Below are 20,157 nucleotides of genomic sequence, written 5' to 3'. Positions count from 1 at the left end.
TACAACGCTAAAAACCGGGTTTCGATACCCGTGGTGGGCAGAGCACAGATAGCCCATTGTGTAGTTTTGTGCTTAACTCAAAACAACAACAACAACAAGATATTAAGCATTTCAATTATATCTTAATATAAGATTCAAACTGTACTTTTATTTATTTTAAAGATAACAACAATTATTCAAAACTTAAAGAGTAAAGGAATTAGAGCGTAATGCCATGTGGCATTATCTCCATATATTCATTTATTGAAATAAACACACGCACACAAGCCAAAATAACAAGTACTACGCATAAATAAATGAATTAGAAAATGAAAGGTTGTAATTTCTCAAGTTGTTTTCTCGTGAAAAAAGAAAGGCTAGAGGGGATCTGATTGAGATATTTTAGATTGTAATGGAAATTGATAGTGTTGATGCATCATCTTTTTTACATATGTAACAGTGAGAATAGCAGGATTCATCTTCAGATAAGAAAGTTTTATTTTGCTAACAGGATGGATGTCCATTGGAATGGATTGCCTTGAATGCTGTGGAAGCAGTAAATATAAATAACTGAAGAGAAAGTTTTATAAGTATGTGAATGATAAATAGATGTTTTAAAAATCTTTTTAGCTCAGTTTAGAGGAATGAACAAGCGAAATGGACTAGTTGGTTCCATGCTGCTCCAAAACGTTACACTATTTTATTTAGTTGGGGTATAAATTAAAGTGAGTAGAATGTACTTCAGAGATATTTGCCTGAACAAGACTCATACTACGATTGGCTTTGCTTATAGAATTAAAATAAGTTAATTAGAAACCACACTTCCATTTTAACATTGCAATTGATGTTTTTGTTTCAGAAAGTATGTCGTAAGAGCAGCTCAAAAGTGCTAAGTATGTTTTGTAGCGACGGTCCACTAACCACGTACCCTTGCTAGGATTTAGTCTTAGAATACTAACCATTAGACCACAAACCATAGAATAAGTAAATAGATAAAAAGAGATACCTCCAGTGGCATAACAGTATTTCTGCGACTTACAACGCTAGAAACCGAGTTTCGATACTCATGATGGGCAAAACACAGATAGCCCTTTTTTAGCTTTTTGCTTAACTACAGACAGACAAAAAGAGATTAAATACTTCTTTTCTTTTATCATTTTAATTCATTTTTAATTTAGTCTGCCACTTCCACATGCCTATCACAGAGGGCTACAAATATGGCGGAGAACAGGGGAGAAGGGTGTGATAAATCTTACCAAGAGACTGTTGAGGTAACCAAAGACGAATATTCGGGAGATAAAAAAGGACAAGAACCTAAAAACTTACAAGATTTAGTGCAATGTGTAAGTATTAGTAATACACTTTCATTTACTGGTAATTATAATTGTACGTGTTTCAAACACGGCAATTGAACTTTTAGTTTTGAAAAATTACCTGTGCAACTTGGTTTGTACTAACGTTAAACTTAGTTAAGATATATATAATTCTTAAACTGTTAAAGGAAACCTGAAATATAGTTTATGCATGAATATTATATAGAGTTGGGTGGTATTAAGGAAGTATTTGATAGAAAAATGTGTTGACGATTGTTTTATTGAACTAGAACAATTTCTTTCTAATGAAATGCCAATTTTATGCAGCAGAGTGCCAAATTTTTTCCAACAATGTGTTACTTCTCATCTTGAAAAATACAAGCTGTAATTACCAAATTACCTGTCTAATTAAATTCTCACTTGGAAACGAACACTCTTGAAAATTGTGTGTAAAAATGGCTGATATGGGCACAGAAAGCACTATGTAGAGGAGCGAACAATGTTTAGACCTTATACATAGTGCTCTCTATACCCATATCAGCTGTTTTTACATATATAATTTTCTCTACAAGTGGGGTTTCTCGTTATCACAAAACATTCTTTTGAAATAATTTTCCTGACATGATTAAGTTCTCACTTTGAAAAATCATGTAAAAATTAAATAAAAAGGTAGATTGTATAAGAAATATTTGGGTGAGATGCTGTCAGGTTTTTCCAAAACCTGGTGAGACTTTGTACAGTGAGACATTGTCCATATTCTACTTAAGATATCAAAAGCAAATTATATTTTGCCTGTCACATTGATATACTTAACCAAGAATTAAGTACACACTTCATATCTCCAGATAAGCCATTTCTATCTTTATTCAAAACAATTGAAGAACAACTTAGTTCCTTGACTTGACCCTCAGTGTGGATTCCTGTAGGTGGTGAGGGGAACTCCCAGAGAAGGTTCTGTTCTTTCAGTTTACCTCCTCTAGGATCTAAACATCCACCCACGTGTTTGCTGTGCATGGTAACCTGTGAAGAGGAGGAGAAGATCCTGATGGTTGAGGGGTCCAACCCTAACACACCACTTTGGCCTTAAATTCTTGTAGACAGGTGGCCTTGAGGTGGCCCTTCTTGGGACAATTGGCTAGTCCACTCAGGCTAGGGTCAACCAAGTACCAATGTTGGATGTTCTCAACAGGTGTTGTGGACATTGTATCTGATGCTGGTGTTTGGGTATAGTGCTCACAAAACCCTGGCATTGCTGCAATATCCTTGTTTGGCACTGTAATGCCTCCTCTTGTAGGGCTCCATGGTGGCTGGGATCAGTGAGCACTGAAATATTCTTTCTTTATTATGGATCCTCAAATAAAATAGTGAAACAACAGCTCATAGGTAAATGGCCATGCCTTGAAGATTTTGAGCAGCAATCTTCAACCTCTGTAACACCTGTACCACATTTTCTTTTTCTATATTCTCTTTCAGACAAACCTTTAGGACAAATGTTTCCCTTTTTTTTATTCAGAAGGGACTAGAGGGACTTGCTGTTTCTACTAAGTCAGTTAAAAGCTTTGTTCTGGTGATATATTGGTGGAAACATCCATTCCCAAACACTGTGGACTTCTCTTGCATTTGGAGATGATTGGGGATCATTGAGGATACTCCCCATGCTACTTTGAAGTTGTTACAAGGAGTTATTGTTGAGAGGGATGTGAAGAATGTCCATGAGTTAGGGATCCTCACTGGTTTCTCCACCTGAGGAGTTTATGCAGTGAGGCATATCTCTGTTCTCAAAGTTAGAATTATGATGTCGACCAATGTCCTCATTTTGAAACAAACTTTTGAAAATTATATATGTAAAAACAGCTGGTATGGGTAGAGAAAGCACTATGTAGAGGAACAAACAATGTTTAGACCTTATAGTGTACTTTTATTGTGCATACATCATTTCTATCTTTTCTTAACTTTTCAGGTTAAGACTTAATCTGAGGATGACCTAGAAATGTCAAAACGTTGTTCTCTCCTTATCAATAAGTGTTAATACCCATATCAGCCTTTCTGAGATACATTTTTATTTCAAGTTGGTTTTCATCTTTTATTTACTGAACTTCTTTTGAACCATCCTTCCATTCTCATTTGTATGGATGGTTCAAAATCAAATGACTCTGTGGGCTTTGCACAGTTTGTTGTGGTTCAGTGGTTGGACACAGAAACCTCTCTACAGTTTCTGTGTTCACTGCTGAACTGTATGCAATTTCTCTTGCTCTGGATCACATAGAAGCTAAGCAGTACTCAAATTGCACTATTTATACTGACTCGCTTAGTACTTTACTGGCCCTGGAATCCATTCACACTAATTCTGACCCTGTTCTCACTGATATTCAAAACCAACTGGCTCATTTCTCTCTAACATTTCCTTCTATCCAGTTTTTCTGGATACCAGATCATGTTGATATTTGCAGGAATGAGCTCGCTGACACCGCAGCTAAGCCTGTCTGCTCTGGCACTATCACTTCTCTGCCTGTTCCATACATGGACTAAGGTTCTATATCCAAGGTTCTGCTCCATCTAGATGGCAGTCGACTTCAAGTGAGCAACATGAAAACAAGCTTTTCCAGATAAAACCCTCTATTGGACTTTGGCCATCTCTTTTTTTCTAACAATGAAAAAGAGGATGTTGATCTAACTAGACTATTCATTAGTCACAGTTTTTTTAACTTGTAGTTTTCCTTTATCTGGGACAATGCATCAATGTGTGGTCTGTGTGACATTCAGGTCACAGTAGCTCACATTTTACTGTCATGTTCTCATTACAACTGTCAACGATGGCACCATTTTAGATATGTTTTGTCCCAAGGTTTATTTCTAATGTTGAACAGTATCATTGGCAATGGTGACCCTGTCCATCTTACAAATGTTTTTAGTTTTTTAAAGGCCATTGGCATTTTTAACACTTTTTAAGTTTTCAATTCATAAATTAGACTATTTTTTTAACACAATTCCTTTTTTACAAATTAATGTAAAATTATTTTGATACAAAATTAGAAAATACCTGTGACATCAAATAATCCAAAACCAGGACTGGAAAAGCCAACTTCAGGTGACTAACACTTGTGTTTGAATGTACCCGTTAATTATCCTGGTGAGTTATAATAATTAGAATTATGCTACCGAAATTCCTTTACAGCTTGTATTACTTTTCTTTCTCTCTTACTGCTGTAAACTAGATTTAAAATTGGATTTAATGCTATTTAAGTTTTTAATTCAAAAATTAAACTTTGTTTTGTTTTACCTTGATTCCTTTTTATGCATTTTAATAATTTTACTTTTAATTTTTTTCACTGGTTGGTTGGTGGTGATAGCCTAGTTGCTTTGTGCCATAAAACACCAACCAACACAAGTCCTCACACATGTTTTGTTGTTCATGTTCTTTCCATGATCATACTCCTTCCGTGTTGAGGGTCACAGTGGGGATAAGGGAGATTTTTTTGGTTCTTTCCTTTTTGCTACCCCTAATTGTATCTTATGCCAAATATTTTATTGTTTTTGGATGGTTCCAGTCAGTTTCACTGTTGTGGGAGTTGATTTCTATTATATATACATCCTTTTAGTACAAGGTGTCTGGTTCCCAGATCAATAGATGAAAGATATGTATTATGCTCAGGTATCAAGCTGGTTCTAGACTCCCTCTGGTGTATTGGACTTTAGGTGAAGACAGTATGATCCTCATTCTACTCCTGTTTGGATGTTGGTTTACAGAGCATGGGTTTTGGATGTGGTTGACTTCTTGAGTGCAATCTGTTGTGCTCTAGCCACTATTAAGGGGTACACTTAAGAGTATATCCATTGATTTACGCTGTATGAGATTGAGTGACATATTCAATTCATGGTTAGGATCACCCTCTTGCCACAGTTCTCTCCCACATGGATGTGCTTCTCTCTTTTTTCACCCTTATTTATTACAGATTTCACTGGTAGGCAAAGTGGTAAGTACTATATCAGAAACTATAATATCCCTATACTGAAAATGTATTTCCAGTAGGTACTTACTGAAAATAGTTAATCTTGTGAGGAAAGTAAGTACCTGTCAGAAATACATTTTTAGTACAGGAAAATAATAAATTTTTATCTTTTTATTCTATCTGACCACAGTTATATAGTAGCTTGTAGGCCTTTCATCTGTAATTGGATGCCATATCAGTGTTACAAATAGTAAACAAATAATTTGCAATCCCACTTTCATCTGATAGATATTTGATGAGATGTATTCTGTTCAAAATAGATTGCAAAACAGCTCACCTGCATTGCTGTCAATGATATAATTGTGGAATTTTACCAATTATCACTACACATTATACAGACCATATTCTGCATCTCAATGTGCTGAATTAGTTATTCTTGCCATAGATGAACATGTAATAATTTTGCCTTTAGTGTACAAATTGAACAATGATGTTATTTTTAAACTCGCGATATTGTTGCTAAGCTGTTTATACTGTTTCTTGGGGCTATATTTCATATTGAAGTGAATTATCACTAACTGTATAGAATAAAATCCACTTTTATGAAATGTTTATGTTTGAACCAAGTTTAAGTGACAAATCATTTCAATTTCAAAACATACAACAGGTGCCTGATTTGCATGATAATGAACAGTTAGTGATTGACATTATTTTGTAACAGTGATTTTGTTTTTTCATAACAAAGATATTGCAATTTATGTTTCAATTATTAACTATCCATTGTATTGTCAGCATACATAAAACACTACTTTTCATTGTATCTTTGAATAAAAGTTTAGTTGTAGTTTACACATGCAATATTTGATAATTGTAAAAGGATTTTTCTGTATTAGTCTCAGTCCTAATTTATCTTTCAAAACCACTTTGACTTTCTTTTTCATTATTTTTTAAAGTTTTATTTCAAGTTAAAATTTTAATTACATTTTAATTTTGTGTTTCCATTTGTATATTTTTTTCCCCCAGTGACATTCATATAATCTCTACCTTTTTTGCTAGACCCTACAGGGTTTGACATATGATTTAGTTTAAGTTTAATGAACGGTCTCATTCCTTAATTTTTGTTGAAGTAATTCCATGTTTTTTAGATGTATCCAGCTAATAAAGTGATGTGTTCTTATCTGTATATAAGAAAATTATTTTTATAATATATTTAGTAATATATAAATAAGTAGCATATGCTGATTGTAAGTTATTATTTTTGTATTAAAATGAAAAGCAAAAACATTTTTTAATAGGTGGTATTTCTTTAATTATTCCATGTACTTATCAAATAATGACTAACAATTCATAATGGTTAATCTGACTAATATTGCAGTATTAATTTTGTTTTTAATAGCAATTAACAGAATTTAAACTGTAAAAAGAGAGTTAAGTGTTCAGACAAGGTAAAGCCTGTTGTTTTTGTTAAGTGAAAAGCTGCTTTAAAACCATTCAATGATAAATGAAGAAACAGTAATTATGGTATCACAAGTAAAAGAAAAAGATTCAAAACCACATTTTTATACATTCATTCAGAAATCTCCACCATTTCTTACAAATTCATTTTAAGTTAATACCTAACAGGTTAGTCAAATTACTGTATAATACAAGGATATAAGGATGATATAGATCAGATGATGAGAATTGTAACTGAGTTTATCATCCTTAGGATTTTTGTATATTTTCTGACTTTCAATTAAATTTCTTTAAAATTGTTTTTTTTTCAAATGAGCAGTTGATTTATTAAAGTCAGGACATTTTTGAACTGTTTGTTTTTTATGGGTAAATAATTTGAATGTAAATTATATTCAAGAAATGTATTCAGTTTTTAACTTGTATTTATATATATCTTCCTTTTATGTAGGTACAAAACTTACTTCAGGGAATGCAGGACAAATTTCAGGTTATGTCAGATCAGATTCTTACAAGAAATATCCTTAAAAGGACATTTAAAAATGAGAATTGCAAATTTAATTTTTAGTAAAGCATTTACTTTCTAGAACACCTTGAATGTTATTTACTTTGTAGGTTATCTAACTTAAGTTGAAGTCTATAATAGTAATACTTTGATATTTCTGAATGCAAAAAAAATCAATAGCGCTGCCTATCATAATCCAGGCACATGGTAAAATATAGTATTTATTTGTATAAATTAAAAGTTACTTTTAGTGAAAAAAATTACAAATATGTAAGTTAAACTTTATTAATTTTTACAAAGGTCTAGACTGCAGGAAACTTCACTTCTGTTTAAAAATGAAGGGTAAAATAAAATGTAACTTTGAACATGTTTACTACTTAGAATTAGCAAGTTAATTATAAGTAACTTACTGTATTTAAGTTTTAAAAAATATTTCCCTATAAAGGTTCCATTTTGTACTAGAAAACCATGTAAAGTGTAAGGTTAAATGGAAAACAAAATGGTGTATCTTACTCTCATTCATTGAAATGCCATTTCTCAACTGTAAGCTAACCTTACAGAACAGTGGTTCTTAACCTTGTTGGAGGTACTGAACCCAGGAAGTTTCATACTTGCATTCACTGAACCTTTCGTAATTGGAAAAATAAAATGATTTTTTTCAAATTCAAAACATAAGTAGATCATTTATTAGTGCACAAAATGAACCATGCATCAGTTGCATACAATATCACTGTGTTCAAAGAACAAAACCAACAAAACATGAATTTCACATAAACACAAAAACATAATTCAATGAATATTTACTGCAAATCAATGTGACTTTTGCTGTTGCCTTTCAGAGACAAGTTCAGAAATGTGTGGCTTCACCTTGGCAAGTGCTACTCTCATATCATTTTTGCAACAAAGTCTGTTCCTTTTCTTCATTTTTATGTCTACCATTCTCGAAAAGGATTGCTCGCAAAGATATGTTGTAACAAATGGTATGAGTATCTCAAGTGCTTTCTTAGCAATAAGAGGTACGCTACAATTTGGTGACACCAAAATGTTGAGAGCGTTGTTGTTCTGAAAAGTTGCTGTTGAACCTGGCTCTGCTGAAGATCAATGATTTCATTGAGGTATTCATCATTGACATCTGCTGTCACAACTCTAAACATGAACGACTGTCTCACCCATGCTGGATATGACTCTCTGGTGGGGAAGTATCTGTCGAGAGACTTTGTGAGCTCATCTAAGTGCATGGAAATTGCTTGCTTCAGTTCCCGGGTACAGAAATGTCTCCAATTTCAGACACATCTTCGATCTTACTTACACAGTCGTCCAGCAGGGGAATGTTTGCGAAGTTATCATTCTCTGTTCATCGTTTCCATAATGGTAGCTTTTTTTGAAAAGCCTTCAGGTTTTCTTCCGCTTCGATAATGTTGACTCCACCACCCTGCATCTGTTGATTGAGATGATTGAAGATATCAGCCATGTACGCCAAAATGAGAATGAACTCAGATTTTTTGAAGCAATCTGCATGACAATGTTGGTGTTCTCGCAAAAACAGGGCTAATTCCACACGCATGGCAAAAACATGATTCAGCACCTTTCCCCGGGATAACCACTGAAAGTTAGAATGGTACAGAAGTATCTTGAATTCAGAGCCCATTTTATTACACAGTTCTTTGAATATGCAGTGCTTCAGGGTACTATTTTGCATAAAGTTTGCACATTCCACTACAATTTTTAATACTTCTGCTAGTTTTTAAGGCAAGGTTTTTGTTGTCAACACATGCTTGTGCAGAACACAGTGCGTTACAATGAGGTGTGGTGCATCGGCTTTCACCAGCACACCAAAACCAGAGTTTCGTCCCAGCATGACTGGAGCTCCATCAGAATAAACTGCAGAAACCATATCGCATGAAAGATCGTTGTCTCTGAAGAAGTCATCCACAAGTTTCTTCATGTCGGCTGCCTTAGTTGTTGATGCAAGATGCTTACAAAATAAAATTTTCTTTTATCTCGTTGTTCTTCACACAGCTCATGAATACAACAAGCTGGCTTAGATTGGAATCATCGGTGGTCTCGTCGATTTGAAGGCTGAATTTTGCTGGGCTTGAAATCAAATCTTCAACTACTTGAGCCAAGATGTCATCACTCATGTCATCTATTCTGCTGCTGATGGTGTCATTTGAAAGAGGAATTTGGGATAACATATTTTCAACAGCTTTTCCCAGCATGATATTTGCCATTTTCAATGCAGCTGGTTTTATGAGTGCTTCACTAATGGTGTGTGGTTTGCCCTGCTTTGCGATCAAGTTCGCATCTTCGTACGATGCTGTGAGGATCGGTTTGTTGATGGGTACAAAGCCGAGAATAGTCAAAGTAGCATTTTAATCAAACCTGGCTCTCTTTACCTTGAATTCAGTAAGTGTTGTGTTTTTGTATTTCCCATCTCCATGCAACTTTAGGGAGTGTTCTCCCATTTTTGCTGGTGCTAAACTAGAATTACTCAACTTGGCATTGCAAATCATGCATTGAGGACGCTGACTCCCATCATGTTCCAATATACACGTGAATCCATATTGTACGTATTTGTTTAACCACTTTCTGTTTTTGCTCAATATAGCTAGTATGAAGGGATTGAAAGATGAGGAAAAAAATCACAAATGACACATGATTACTACAGTCACAAATCGACTGCTAAGCGCACAAAGTTCCCTGCAGCACAGATATTAAGGCTAAATGATGTGACGTGATCAGCTGCAGCCAATGATGACCATCTGGAGCATGAGGTCACAAAACCATACGAGTGGGGTGAACGGAATGGACACACACAGTGTGTGTGTGTCTTGACCTCCACCAAACCCCTGAGACTGAATCACTGAACCTCTGGGGTTTGATTGAACCCAGGTTAAGAACCACTGCTTTAGAATGATATTTGTATGCACTAAAAGTCAATCCTGGAAAATTACACAAAAAATAAATTTTGTAAGAAATGTGAAAAACCATCAATTCCCAGATTATTATTAGAAACTAATAGTGGTATAAAAGCATCATGAAAGGTTGAAAGGAATTATTAAGATTGAAGAATTTAAAGCATATGCAATTTTTTCCAACATAAAAAATATAATATTATAAATCTGGTAAGATACTGAACATAAACTTATTAGTGCATGTACAGATAAACAAGTAATTTATCTATATGTAAAAACGGTTGGTTTAGGTTGAGAAAATTTCTTTATGTAGTGGAGCAAACAACATTTCAACCTTCTTGGTCATTGTCAGGTTCACAAAGAAAGAAAGAGGTAATTGACCAATAGCTGACCACATGTTTGAAGAGGGTTGTGTAACTGAGTGTAGGAATGTAGAGGGCATGCTTAGATGTTTGATTATATTTATTAATATAGGTATAAAGGTGTTTCTTTGTATTGGTTTATTTTGGGTTTGAGTTGTTGTATAAGTAAGGCTTCTTTAATTTTGTGTTTGTTTGTTTCTTTATTTAGTAATTGGGTGTTTTCTATGGTTATGTTGTGTTTTTTTGATTTGCAGTGTTCAAAAATGTGTGAAGGTGACTTTTTATGTTCTTTGAATCTGGTTTCCATTTTTCTACTTGTTTCTCCAATATAGAAGTCATGGCAGTTATCACATTGTATTTTATAAATAATGTTGGTGTGGTGTTTGTCAGTGTAGTTTTTACACAGTATAGACCTTAGTTTTGTGCCTGGTTTTTGAATGAATTTGGTATTGACTGAAATGAAATATTTTGTTACTAGTTTTTGCCAAATGTTGGTTATTTTTTTCTGATGTTGGAAATATATGGTGTGCAGCAGTATATGGTTTTGTGATTTTTAATTCGTGAGATATATTTACTTTTGTTGGTTGATTTTGTTTTTTGTCTTGATGTGTGCATATGATGTTTTCTACTGTTTGTGGAGGAAACTTATTGATGTTGATGAAGTATTGTTTTATTTTGTGTAATTCATCATTAATTTTATCTGGTGAGCACAGTTTTATGGCTGTGCTTATTTGGTTTCTTAGTATGTTGAGTTTTTGTTTTGTTTCATGTGCTGAGTCCCAAGGAATGTAGAGTCCAGTATGGGTGATTTTTTGGTGGATTTCTGTTTTAAATTGTGTATCGGTTCTTGTAATTTTGAGGTTAAGAAATGATATTTGATTGCTTTCTCCCTGCTCACATGTGAAGTTTAATGTTAAAATGTATGGAGTTAATGTGATTGAAAAAATTAAGTGTGTTCTGTAGATGTGAATCCTGCAGTCGTGTCCTCTACATATCTGTACCAGTATAGTGGTGGATGTAATGCTGTGTTAATTGCTTGTGTTTCAACTTGTGTCATAAAAATATTGGCTACAACTAATGATACTGGATTGCCCATTTGTTTATGTATAATTGTGATTGTTGAACATGAAATTTTTCTTCATTGTGGTGAATTCTATGAGGGTTACTTGGAATGTCTATTGATGGGTTAAGGTCTCAGATATAGAGTTCCAAGACTATCTTGCAGGCTTCAGCAATTGGGACTTCTGTAAAGAAGGATATAATATCAAAACTAGCCATTAAGGCTTTATGATTAAGTTGATTTAGATTAGACTTCAAATTCATCAAGAGTCTTTGATGAATGAACTGGCTGATGTTACACATTTTGAAGAATGCCCATGCTATGTATTTACGAAGATTGTAATTAAACGATTGGTAAATATATATTTTTCTCTACAAGTGGGTTTCTTGTCATCACTGAAGTAATTTATATGTTTGACAGGGAGTTTAGTAAAAGCATTTGATAAGATTTTGTGTTGTATCAAGATAGTTTTAAAGATATGCTAGTGAAAATTTAATTTGACAGAATAATGTGTAAATAACAATTTTAAACATACACTAGCTAATAAGTTAATCAAATAATATTTGTATATGTGTCAGCTTACCTTATAGCATAACCTTTAAAAACTTGAGTGTACAGATAGAGCTAAAAATAATTAGAAAATTTAGAAATTTGTTTAGAATAGTATGAAAGAATATATGTTGATTTAAAATTACATTTAAAATAGTACAATTTCTTTTTTGTAGTCTTTTTATAAAACTTTTGTTTAATAATGTTTTAAAGTTTTCACATAACTATTTTCTGTATATTTAGCTTTGATTATAAAGGTATTTTAATGGCATTATCTCTTATATACTTGTATAGTTTCTTGAAGTTGTGTATAATTAGACCTAATATTAATACTGTGCAGTTCTTTAGAATATATTTAGTTGTGCTAATTCTGTTACATAAATTTTGCTAACAATTTTAAATGTGTATATTCAAAATTCATATCAATAATATTTGTCAGTACAATTGGATTTAGATTAATGTTTATTCAAAAATTACATGATGAATGTTTTCTTGACAATTTGAAATATATTTGTTAACAGGTTTTATCTGATTAAAATTTTGTCATCTGTTTTCAGTATATGGCTGTTCAGAATTATGTTGACCAATTGTATTTATCCACAAAGTTTAGGTCAGACAGAATTGTAAAATAATTTTGTTACTTTCTTGACTCTCTGTGACATTATTTCTTTAACAGTATGTACAGTTACACACTCAACTAAGCATCATCAACTATAGTTTATAAAGTTAGATAATGTTATCATGTTTTATTGTATTTATTTAAATGTAGAAATTATTCAATGAAAGTGAGGATACTCAACTGATTACCTTAATAAGACTGGTGGTCTTTGAGACCTTTTTTGGTTTGCCTGTTACTTGTAATTAAAACTAATTACTAATAATTTGTATTGAAGATGTTTAGCAACTCTTCAGGTTAAAATTATAATTATGTTTTGTAGTAAAAATCCTCATGTCAAGGGATTTATTTTATCCTAGACTGTACTTTAATAAATATTGCATTTTAAGCTCACATAATTGAAATTTATTTTATTTTTAAGAAATTTTATTTATTTAGATACTTGTAGTTTACATTTGCTGAGAAACACAACAGAACATAATAAGGGTTTTATCTTATCCCATGTGTCTAATATTTCAATGAAATTTTTTGCTGTTTGCTCCTTGAGGTAAATTCCTGTATGTGTGAAGGGACCTCCCAGAAAAGGTTCTGCATTTTCAGTTTACCTCCCCTGTAATTTAAACATCCACCCATGTGTTTGCTGTGCATGAATATCCGTGAAGGGGAGGAGAGGATACTGGTGGTTGAGGGGTCCAACTCCAACATACCACTTTGACCTTCAATTCAGACAGGCAACCTTGGGGAGTCCCCTATGTCAGTGAGCTGGTCCAATTGGGTTACGGTCAAGAGTTGTACATTGTCAATGGGTGTTGTAGACTTTGTATCTGATGCTGATGTTTTGGTATAGTGCTCATGAAACCTTGGCATTACTGCAGTGTCTTTGTTTGGCATTGTAGTGCATCCCTTCATAGGGATCCATGGTGGGTGGGGTCAGTGGGCACTGAAATGTAGTGTCTTTATTTTGTGTACTCCCATTTGTGAAAAAATAAATGAAAATGAAAAAATCAAAAAAGAAACAGATTATTGGAAAAGACCATGCATGGATGACTGTTGTATAGTTAACATCACAGTCAGATTCTGTACCTTGATTTATAATCATATGTTCCTTATCCTTATTTAGAAGGGATTAGAGGAGCTTGCTTTTTCAGAACTTGATCCTGCCATCATCTGTAAACCATCGATAAACAACTGCATGGCAGCAGTGACCGACTGTATGGTCTAGGCAGCTGCTCAGTATATTCCTAAAACCTCAAAATGTTTTCCACAGTATTCTTGTTCTTAATGGAATCCTGCCTGCTACATGGCAAGAAAAGCTCAAAAACAAGCTTAGGATACCTTTCATAGGTATCCCATACTTTTAAATCTCATTGCAAGCAGGCCTCAGCAAGTCAGATGTCAAAGATATAAGGGATCTTGGATTAAATACATCTCTAGCATCTCTTCTATCACCAGTTCCAAAGTCATGTGGAACAAGATTTGAAACATTAATGGACAATATACTTTTGTCCCTCTTTTGATCTTGGTCTTTGATGGCCAGAAAGTTGCTGATGCCAAGAATGTCACCAGTACTATCAGCAAAAGATCTTCTTGTGCATCTAGCATTTCTGTTTCATCTCCTACCTTCTTAGCCATGAAGACATGGACAGAGCAGTTGTCTCTTTCCTTTTGAGCTGATTGTTTCTATCACTATAATCATCCCTTTACACTGGTGGAACTCAAGCTTGCTCTTCATCTCTCTGGCAGTACATCAGTATGAGATGCTGCACCATCTCTCTCCTGCCTCTATTGCTGTTATTCTGGTTGTTTTTTAACTGGATCTGGCAGGAGAATGTTTTTCCTGATGCTTGGTGTTTAGAATACAATGCTATTTGTATTCCTTTTTCCTAAGCCTAGGAAGGATTCAAAGATTTCTTCAAAATGCTGTCCAATTGCTTTGACAACCTGATTTTATAAGATGTTAGAGAGGATGGTCAATGCTTGTCTTGTTTGGTTTCTCAAATCAAACAACCTTCTCTCACTCATTCAGTGTGGACTTCAACAACAACAGTTCACCATGGACCACCTGACTCAACTTGAAATGCCAATCAGGGAAGCCTTTTTCAAAGAACAACATCTTATATCAATATTCTTTTTTACCTTGAGAAAGCTTATGATGTAATGTCAAGGTGTGACATTTTGCGAGACCTACACTCGTATAGGTTCTGTGGCCATTTATCCATTTTTTATTGAACATTTTTTAATGAACTGGGGATTCCAAGTCCATGTGGGTTTGACACTTTCTTTCTCACAGGAACTTGGAGTGCCATGAGTGTTATATTTTTCACTTTTCATTATGAAGATTAATGCCATCAGTTGACAACTTCGTTCTACAGTTGCATTTCATGTCATAGCATGAGGTTTATTGAGCAGCAGCTACAGACTTCTCTCAGTCACTTACTGAACTAGACCACAGCAAATGGTTTTATCTTTTCTCATTCCCAAACCATTTGCATGCATTGCTGGTGTCAGTGGGGTATTTACCCAGGTTCTTAGCTCTGTTTTGGAGAAGTTGTGCTTCCTGTGGTCCCTGAGGCAAAGTTCTTGGGGATTATCTTTGACCGTAAGCTGACCTTTGTTCCACACACATCAATCAATTATGTGTCAAGTGTATAAGGGTACTGAACATCCTCCATGTCCTCTCTTTCACCTCTTGGGGAATGGATTGATGTTTTATGCTAAAAATATGTTGTGCCCTTACTCAGTCAAAACTGGGCTATAGGTCTCTGGTCTATGGTGCTGGACCCCATTTATCATTAGAGGCTGCAACTGTCTTTACTGTATGCTTCAAAACTTTGATCCTTACAACAGTATTCCACCTGGGGCTATGATTTTTCAGAATAGACAGTCTGTCATTGTTTCTTTTGACCTTTGTATCCAGGCATAGTTGGATGTATTGGGTCTGTCCTTGTATAACATATCTGTATCCACTGATCAGCCCATCCCACCATGGCTAATTACCATCCTCAAATGTGCTCTTTCTTTGAGTCATCTGAAGAAGGCAGATACTCCCAATTGAAAGTATTGCCTTCTATTTGCCAAACATCTTTTGAACCATCCTTCCATTTCCATTTATACAGATGGTTTGAAATCAGGTGACTCTGTGGGCTCTGCCATGGTTTGTTGCACAAAGAATTCCTTCTACAGTTTCTGTGTTCACTGCCAAATTTTATGCCATTTCTCTTGCCCTGGATCAAATAGAAGCTGTGCAGTACATGAACTGTACTATTTATATTGACTTGCTTAGCTTTCTTCTGGCCTTGGAATCACTTTACATTAGTTCTCATCCTGTTCTCATTGATATTCAAAACTTACTGGGCCATTTCTCTGTATCATCTACTTATATCCAGTTTTTCTGGATACCAGGCCACATTGGTATTTACAGGAACGAGCTCGCTGACATCGCAGCTAAGTCTGTTTGCTCTGGTACTATCAACGCTGTGCCTGTCCCATACAAGGGCTATGGTCCTGTATTCAAGGCTCAGCTCTGCACCAGTTGGTGTCAACTTGGAGTGAGTAAAGTGATAACAAGCTTTTCCAGATCAAACCTTCTATTGCTTTTTGGCCAACTTGTTTCTGTAAGAATCTGAAGGAGGAACTTTTTCTGGCTAGGCTACACACTGGTCACAGGTTTTTAACTGATTGCTTTTTTTTTTAACTGGCAGTGATGCACTAATGTGTGGTCTGTGTGACATCCAGGTCACAGTAGCCTGCTTTTTACTGTCATTATGATCAAGAGCGAAGGCACCATTTAAACATATTTTTATCATGGGTACACCCTTGATGTTGGACAGTGTCATTGACAAAGGTGACACTGTCCACCACAGTTGTGTTTTTAAATTTTTAAGAGCTATTGGTTGTTTTAACTCTATTTCAGATTTTAATTTGAAAGTTGAACTATGTTTTATTTTAGCATGATTCCTTTTTACATATTTTGATGATTTTACTTTTTTATCTTTTTACTGGTTTTTTGGCACAGATAGCACATTTGCTTTGCGCCAACAAATGCTGAACAGCCAAACAACTTGCTGTTTGCACTTTTGTTTTAAAACTTAACAGTTGTTGGTTGATAACTTTAGTGAGACATGTCCCATGGTTAAACATTATATTTATTTAGTTTTTATTTTGAGAAATGCTATAATTTAAAATTTAACTTTTGTTTATTTAAGTTATCATTTACTTATGTACAAGTATATTGAACTAAATATTAATGTAGTATGTATATATCAATTATATGTGTAAATGTAGTATTTATATATATTTTTTTAATTAAAACATGTGAATATAATGTTTTTTTGAATGAGTTTTTATAATGGTTCTTTATTTACCTTAATTTGTTATACTTGATGAAATGGGTCACAGAATTGATGACCTAGAGAAAAACATAGCTGATATAATGATACAGTCAGGTTTAGAAGAAGGAGACAAAGGAGTTTCTGGAAGTTGAATGGACTTTTGTTTGTCAAGTGGGAAGATGTTAGAAAAACAACATTGAACATTTAACAGTGATCTTATGTGAATTTTCCATATTCTTGTTTTACAATATTTCATGAATTCTGTGAGCAAATTTCTGTGAGAAGCCAGAAGTTATAAAGGAAAATGCCACTATAGTACTGCACTGTCAGTTATACCTAGAATAGGGTGTATTCTTGGATCAAAGTAATGTGGTAAAACTCAAGTGGTTAAGTATTATGCATGCAATAACTGAACTTTGTAGTTTGGTTTATTTACGAGGAATCGAAACTGTCATTGAGCTTCTCTCTGTGTATTTGCTGGTTGATTGTTATAATATTTCATTAACAAATTAGTACTTTTTTGAAATTGGATGTTGTGTGTTGTTTGTTTACTTAGAATGTTAACTTCTAAAAAAAATAAAAATTTAGTTTTAAGAAATTAGATTTTTTTTGCAAAAAGATAATTTTTATGGAAATCACTGACATTTTGATTTAAAACGTGTATATTTTTTATTTAATGTATGTGCATTTCTAATTTTTATTCATTAATATAGATAAATAAAACTTCAGTTGTTTGCAAGTATTTATTTTTTTGCTGTTTTCTAAGCTGAACCTTGTGTATAGTGTTGGAGAACTTACTAAAATTATTAAAGAAATAAGGTGTTTCATATGGTACATTGTTACAAATTTGCATATATGCTATAAAAGTTTGTTTTCAGGTATTTGATTTTATAGGTGATCCTTTATTGACTTTTGTTCAATGTAATTACTGCTTCCATAAGTTTTATTATGTTTATGTAGTGTATTGAAATATTAAAAAATCATCCTAAACCAAATATGAAAATATAGTGGTTTGTTAAATTATTTATGAGTTATGAAACACTTTTTGTGTATATAAATTACTGAAGTAAAAATATTTCATGTGTTGTGTGTGAAGTATTCAACATTATTATATCTTTATTATCTATAACTATGGGTTTTCTTCTTGTTTTTAACATGATAAAAACTAGTACTGCTTTTTGAAGTTTTATTATTTGATGCCAAAATCAAATCATGTAAAATAAAGATGTGTTTTAAATGACTTGTTATGAATATAATTGGATACAGTTGAACTGGTGTTTTATTTACCAGCTTCTAATGAAAGGTGAGAAAGTAAATCTTTTGTACTATCTGGCTTACTTTTAATGAGCTGCATTTGCCTGAGGTTTAGAGGTGAGATTGTTTGAGACTTTGTTCTGTGCTTGGTCAAGAAATCTACTCTTTTTTGATAAAGGGTTCACAAATTCACATTGCCCAAAAGCTTTCTCTCAACATTCAGGCAGATTTACTTTATAATTGTCCAGTTAATTTTACCAAAAGTCTTTATAAAAAAAGATTTTAAAGAAATTTTTGAACCTATATTTTATTTCATTCTTAATCTGTGGGTTTAAGCCAACCACATTATTTTGAGAATTTTTTTGTTAGGAGAGTTTAATGTATGTTAGTGACTGTAAAAAAAAAAAAGAGAGAGAGAGAGAGAAATGAGGTTTATATGTGAATAAAGTTAAAAGGACATACTTATGTTAAGCTTCAAACGATTTACAAATTACCAACTTTAACCCAAGTTTTTGTGTAATAGCAGTTCGTGATTTTAAATTGTCATATTACAAGGAGAATCAAAACAAGAAAATGTATTATTATATTTGATAAAAAAAATATGTATATTTAATTAGATACGACTTTCTTGGTTTGTTGAAGGTTTTTTAATGTAATATTTATGTAATAAATGTGTTTATTATACACTTGACAATTTGTAAACCCCACAAACTGATAAACAAAAACATGCCCATTAGTAATTAAAGGGATGTCACGATGCCAAAAAGACATAATTTTAGTTTTTTTGGCAATTAGTTTGTCGTATTTCAGCCAATTGACATGAGATTTCGTAGAGATACGTTTTTAAAATATATTTTCACATACACATACATACAAAAATATGGTGGATGTCCATTTTTGCTCGTTTTAGGGGAAGTGAAAAAGTTAATTTTTTTTTTTAATTTTTGGCCCATTTCTTGCTTTATTTCGACCAATTTACGTGGGATTTAGTACAAAAATACTCTTTATGTCTTTGCAGGTCCCAAACAGAAATGTAGAGAGTTTTGAAATGTTTGTCTTTTATTCAGGTTTTCAAAGAGTAAAACACAATTTCTGGTTTTCGTGTGTGTCAACCAACATACAGGTGGTCAGTACAAAGAAACCTTGTAGTCCTCAAGCAGTGGTACAGACTGTTTTTGATTGTTCTTGTGTCAAAATTAACCATGATGGATTGCATTCACTCCCGTTTGCTAAACTCTATAACAAAATAATTTTTATTTCATTGTTTCTTTTATGTAATTGAATGTGTATGTTAATGGGTGACTCTGATTTCTTATTGGGAAATACTCCTTCGTGTTTGAGAATAACATTTGGCAATACCATCTCCACGAGATGGAAGCACTGTGCTCTTAAAATAAAAACGGTTGCGTTTCTTGATCCCTGTTTTAAAAAAAAACACTTCACTTTATGAAAGAGTTTTGTTTATTTTGTTTCATATACTTGAGTTTCCAGTGCTGAGATTTTGCTGTTTATCCTGTGTGTTTTCAGATACCATTAATAATAACTAATAAAAAACTTTTATTTCGTTTGAAAGCTATTTTTGTGAAAATTATTTTACAGAATGTTTAACATGCACCGTGTATGTATTTTAGGCAGGTCTTCTGTGCCTTCTACCATGCGTAGTTTGTTTATTTGTTTTTTTAATACAAACGTATTTTTCAAACACCTTTATTTGTTAATAACCGAGAGCATCTACTAGAGAAAGGGATATTCAGAGAGGCTTCGCTTGACGATGGCACATGAGGGTCTACGTCCCGAATCATCAGCTCAAGTTTTAAACACTTAGAAGAGAAAACAATAATCGATATCATAATGCAACACAAAAAGATTTC

General features: G+C 33.4%; 1 protein-coding gene across 1 annotated transcript; it reads left to right on the top strand.

Annotated features, from left to right (window-relative positions):
• Positions 1 to 1,166: 1,166 nt before the first annotated feature.
• LOC143232156 (uncharacterized) lies at positions 1,167 to 18,971 on the top strand. Its single transcript, XM_076467254.1, has 3 exons — positions 1,167 to 1,322; positions 7,146 to 7,212; positions 17,081 to 18,971. The coding sequence occupies exons 1-3, from the start codon at positions 1,197 to 1,199 to the stop codon at positions 17,182 to 17,184; spliced, it is 297 nt and encodes a 98-aa protein (XP_076323369.1). The 5' UTR covers positions 1,167 to 1,196; the 3' UTR covers positions 17,185 to 18,971.
• The last annotated feature ends 1,186 nt before the right edge of the window (positions 18,972 to 20,157 follow it).

Source organism: Tachypleus tridentatus, chromosome 11 (assembly GCF_004210375.1).
Source record: "Tachypleus tridentatus isolate NWPU-2018 chromosome 11, ASM421037v1, whole genome shotgun sequence".
Lineage (NCBI taxonomy): Eukaryota > Metazoa > Arthropoda > Merostomata > Xiphosura > Limulidae > Tachypleus > Tachypleus tridentatus.
This window is presented reverse-complemented; position numbering and strand designations above follow the sequence as displayed.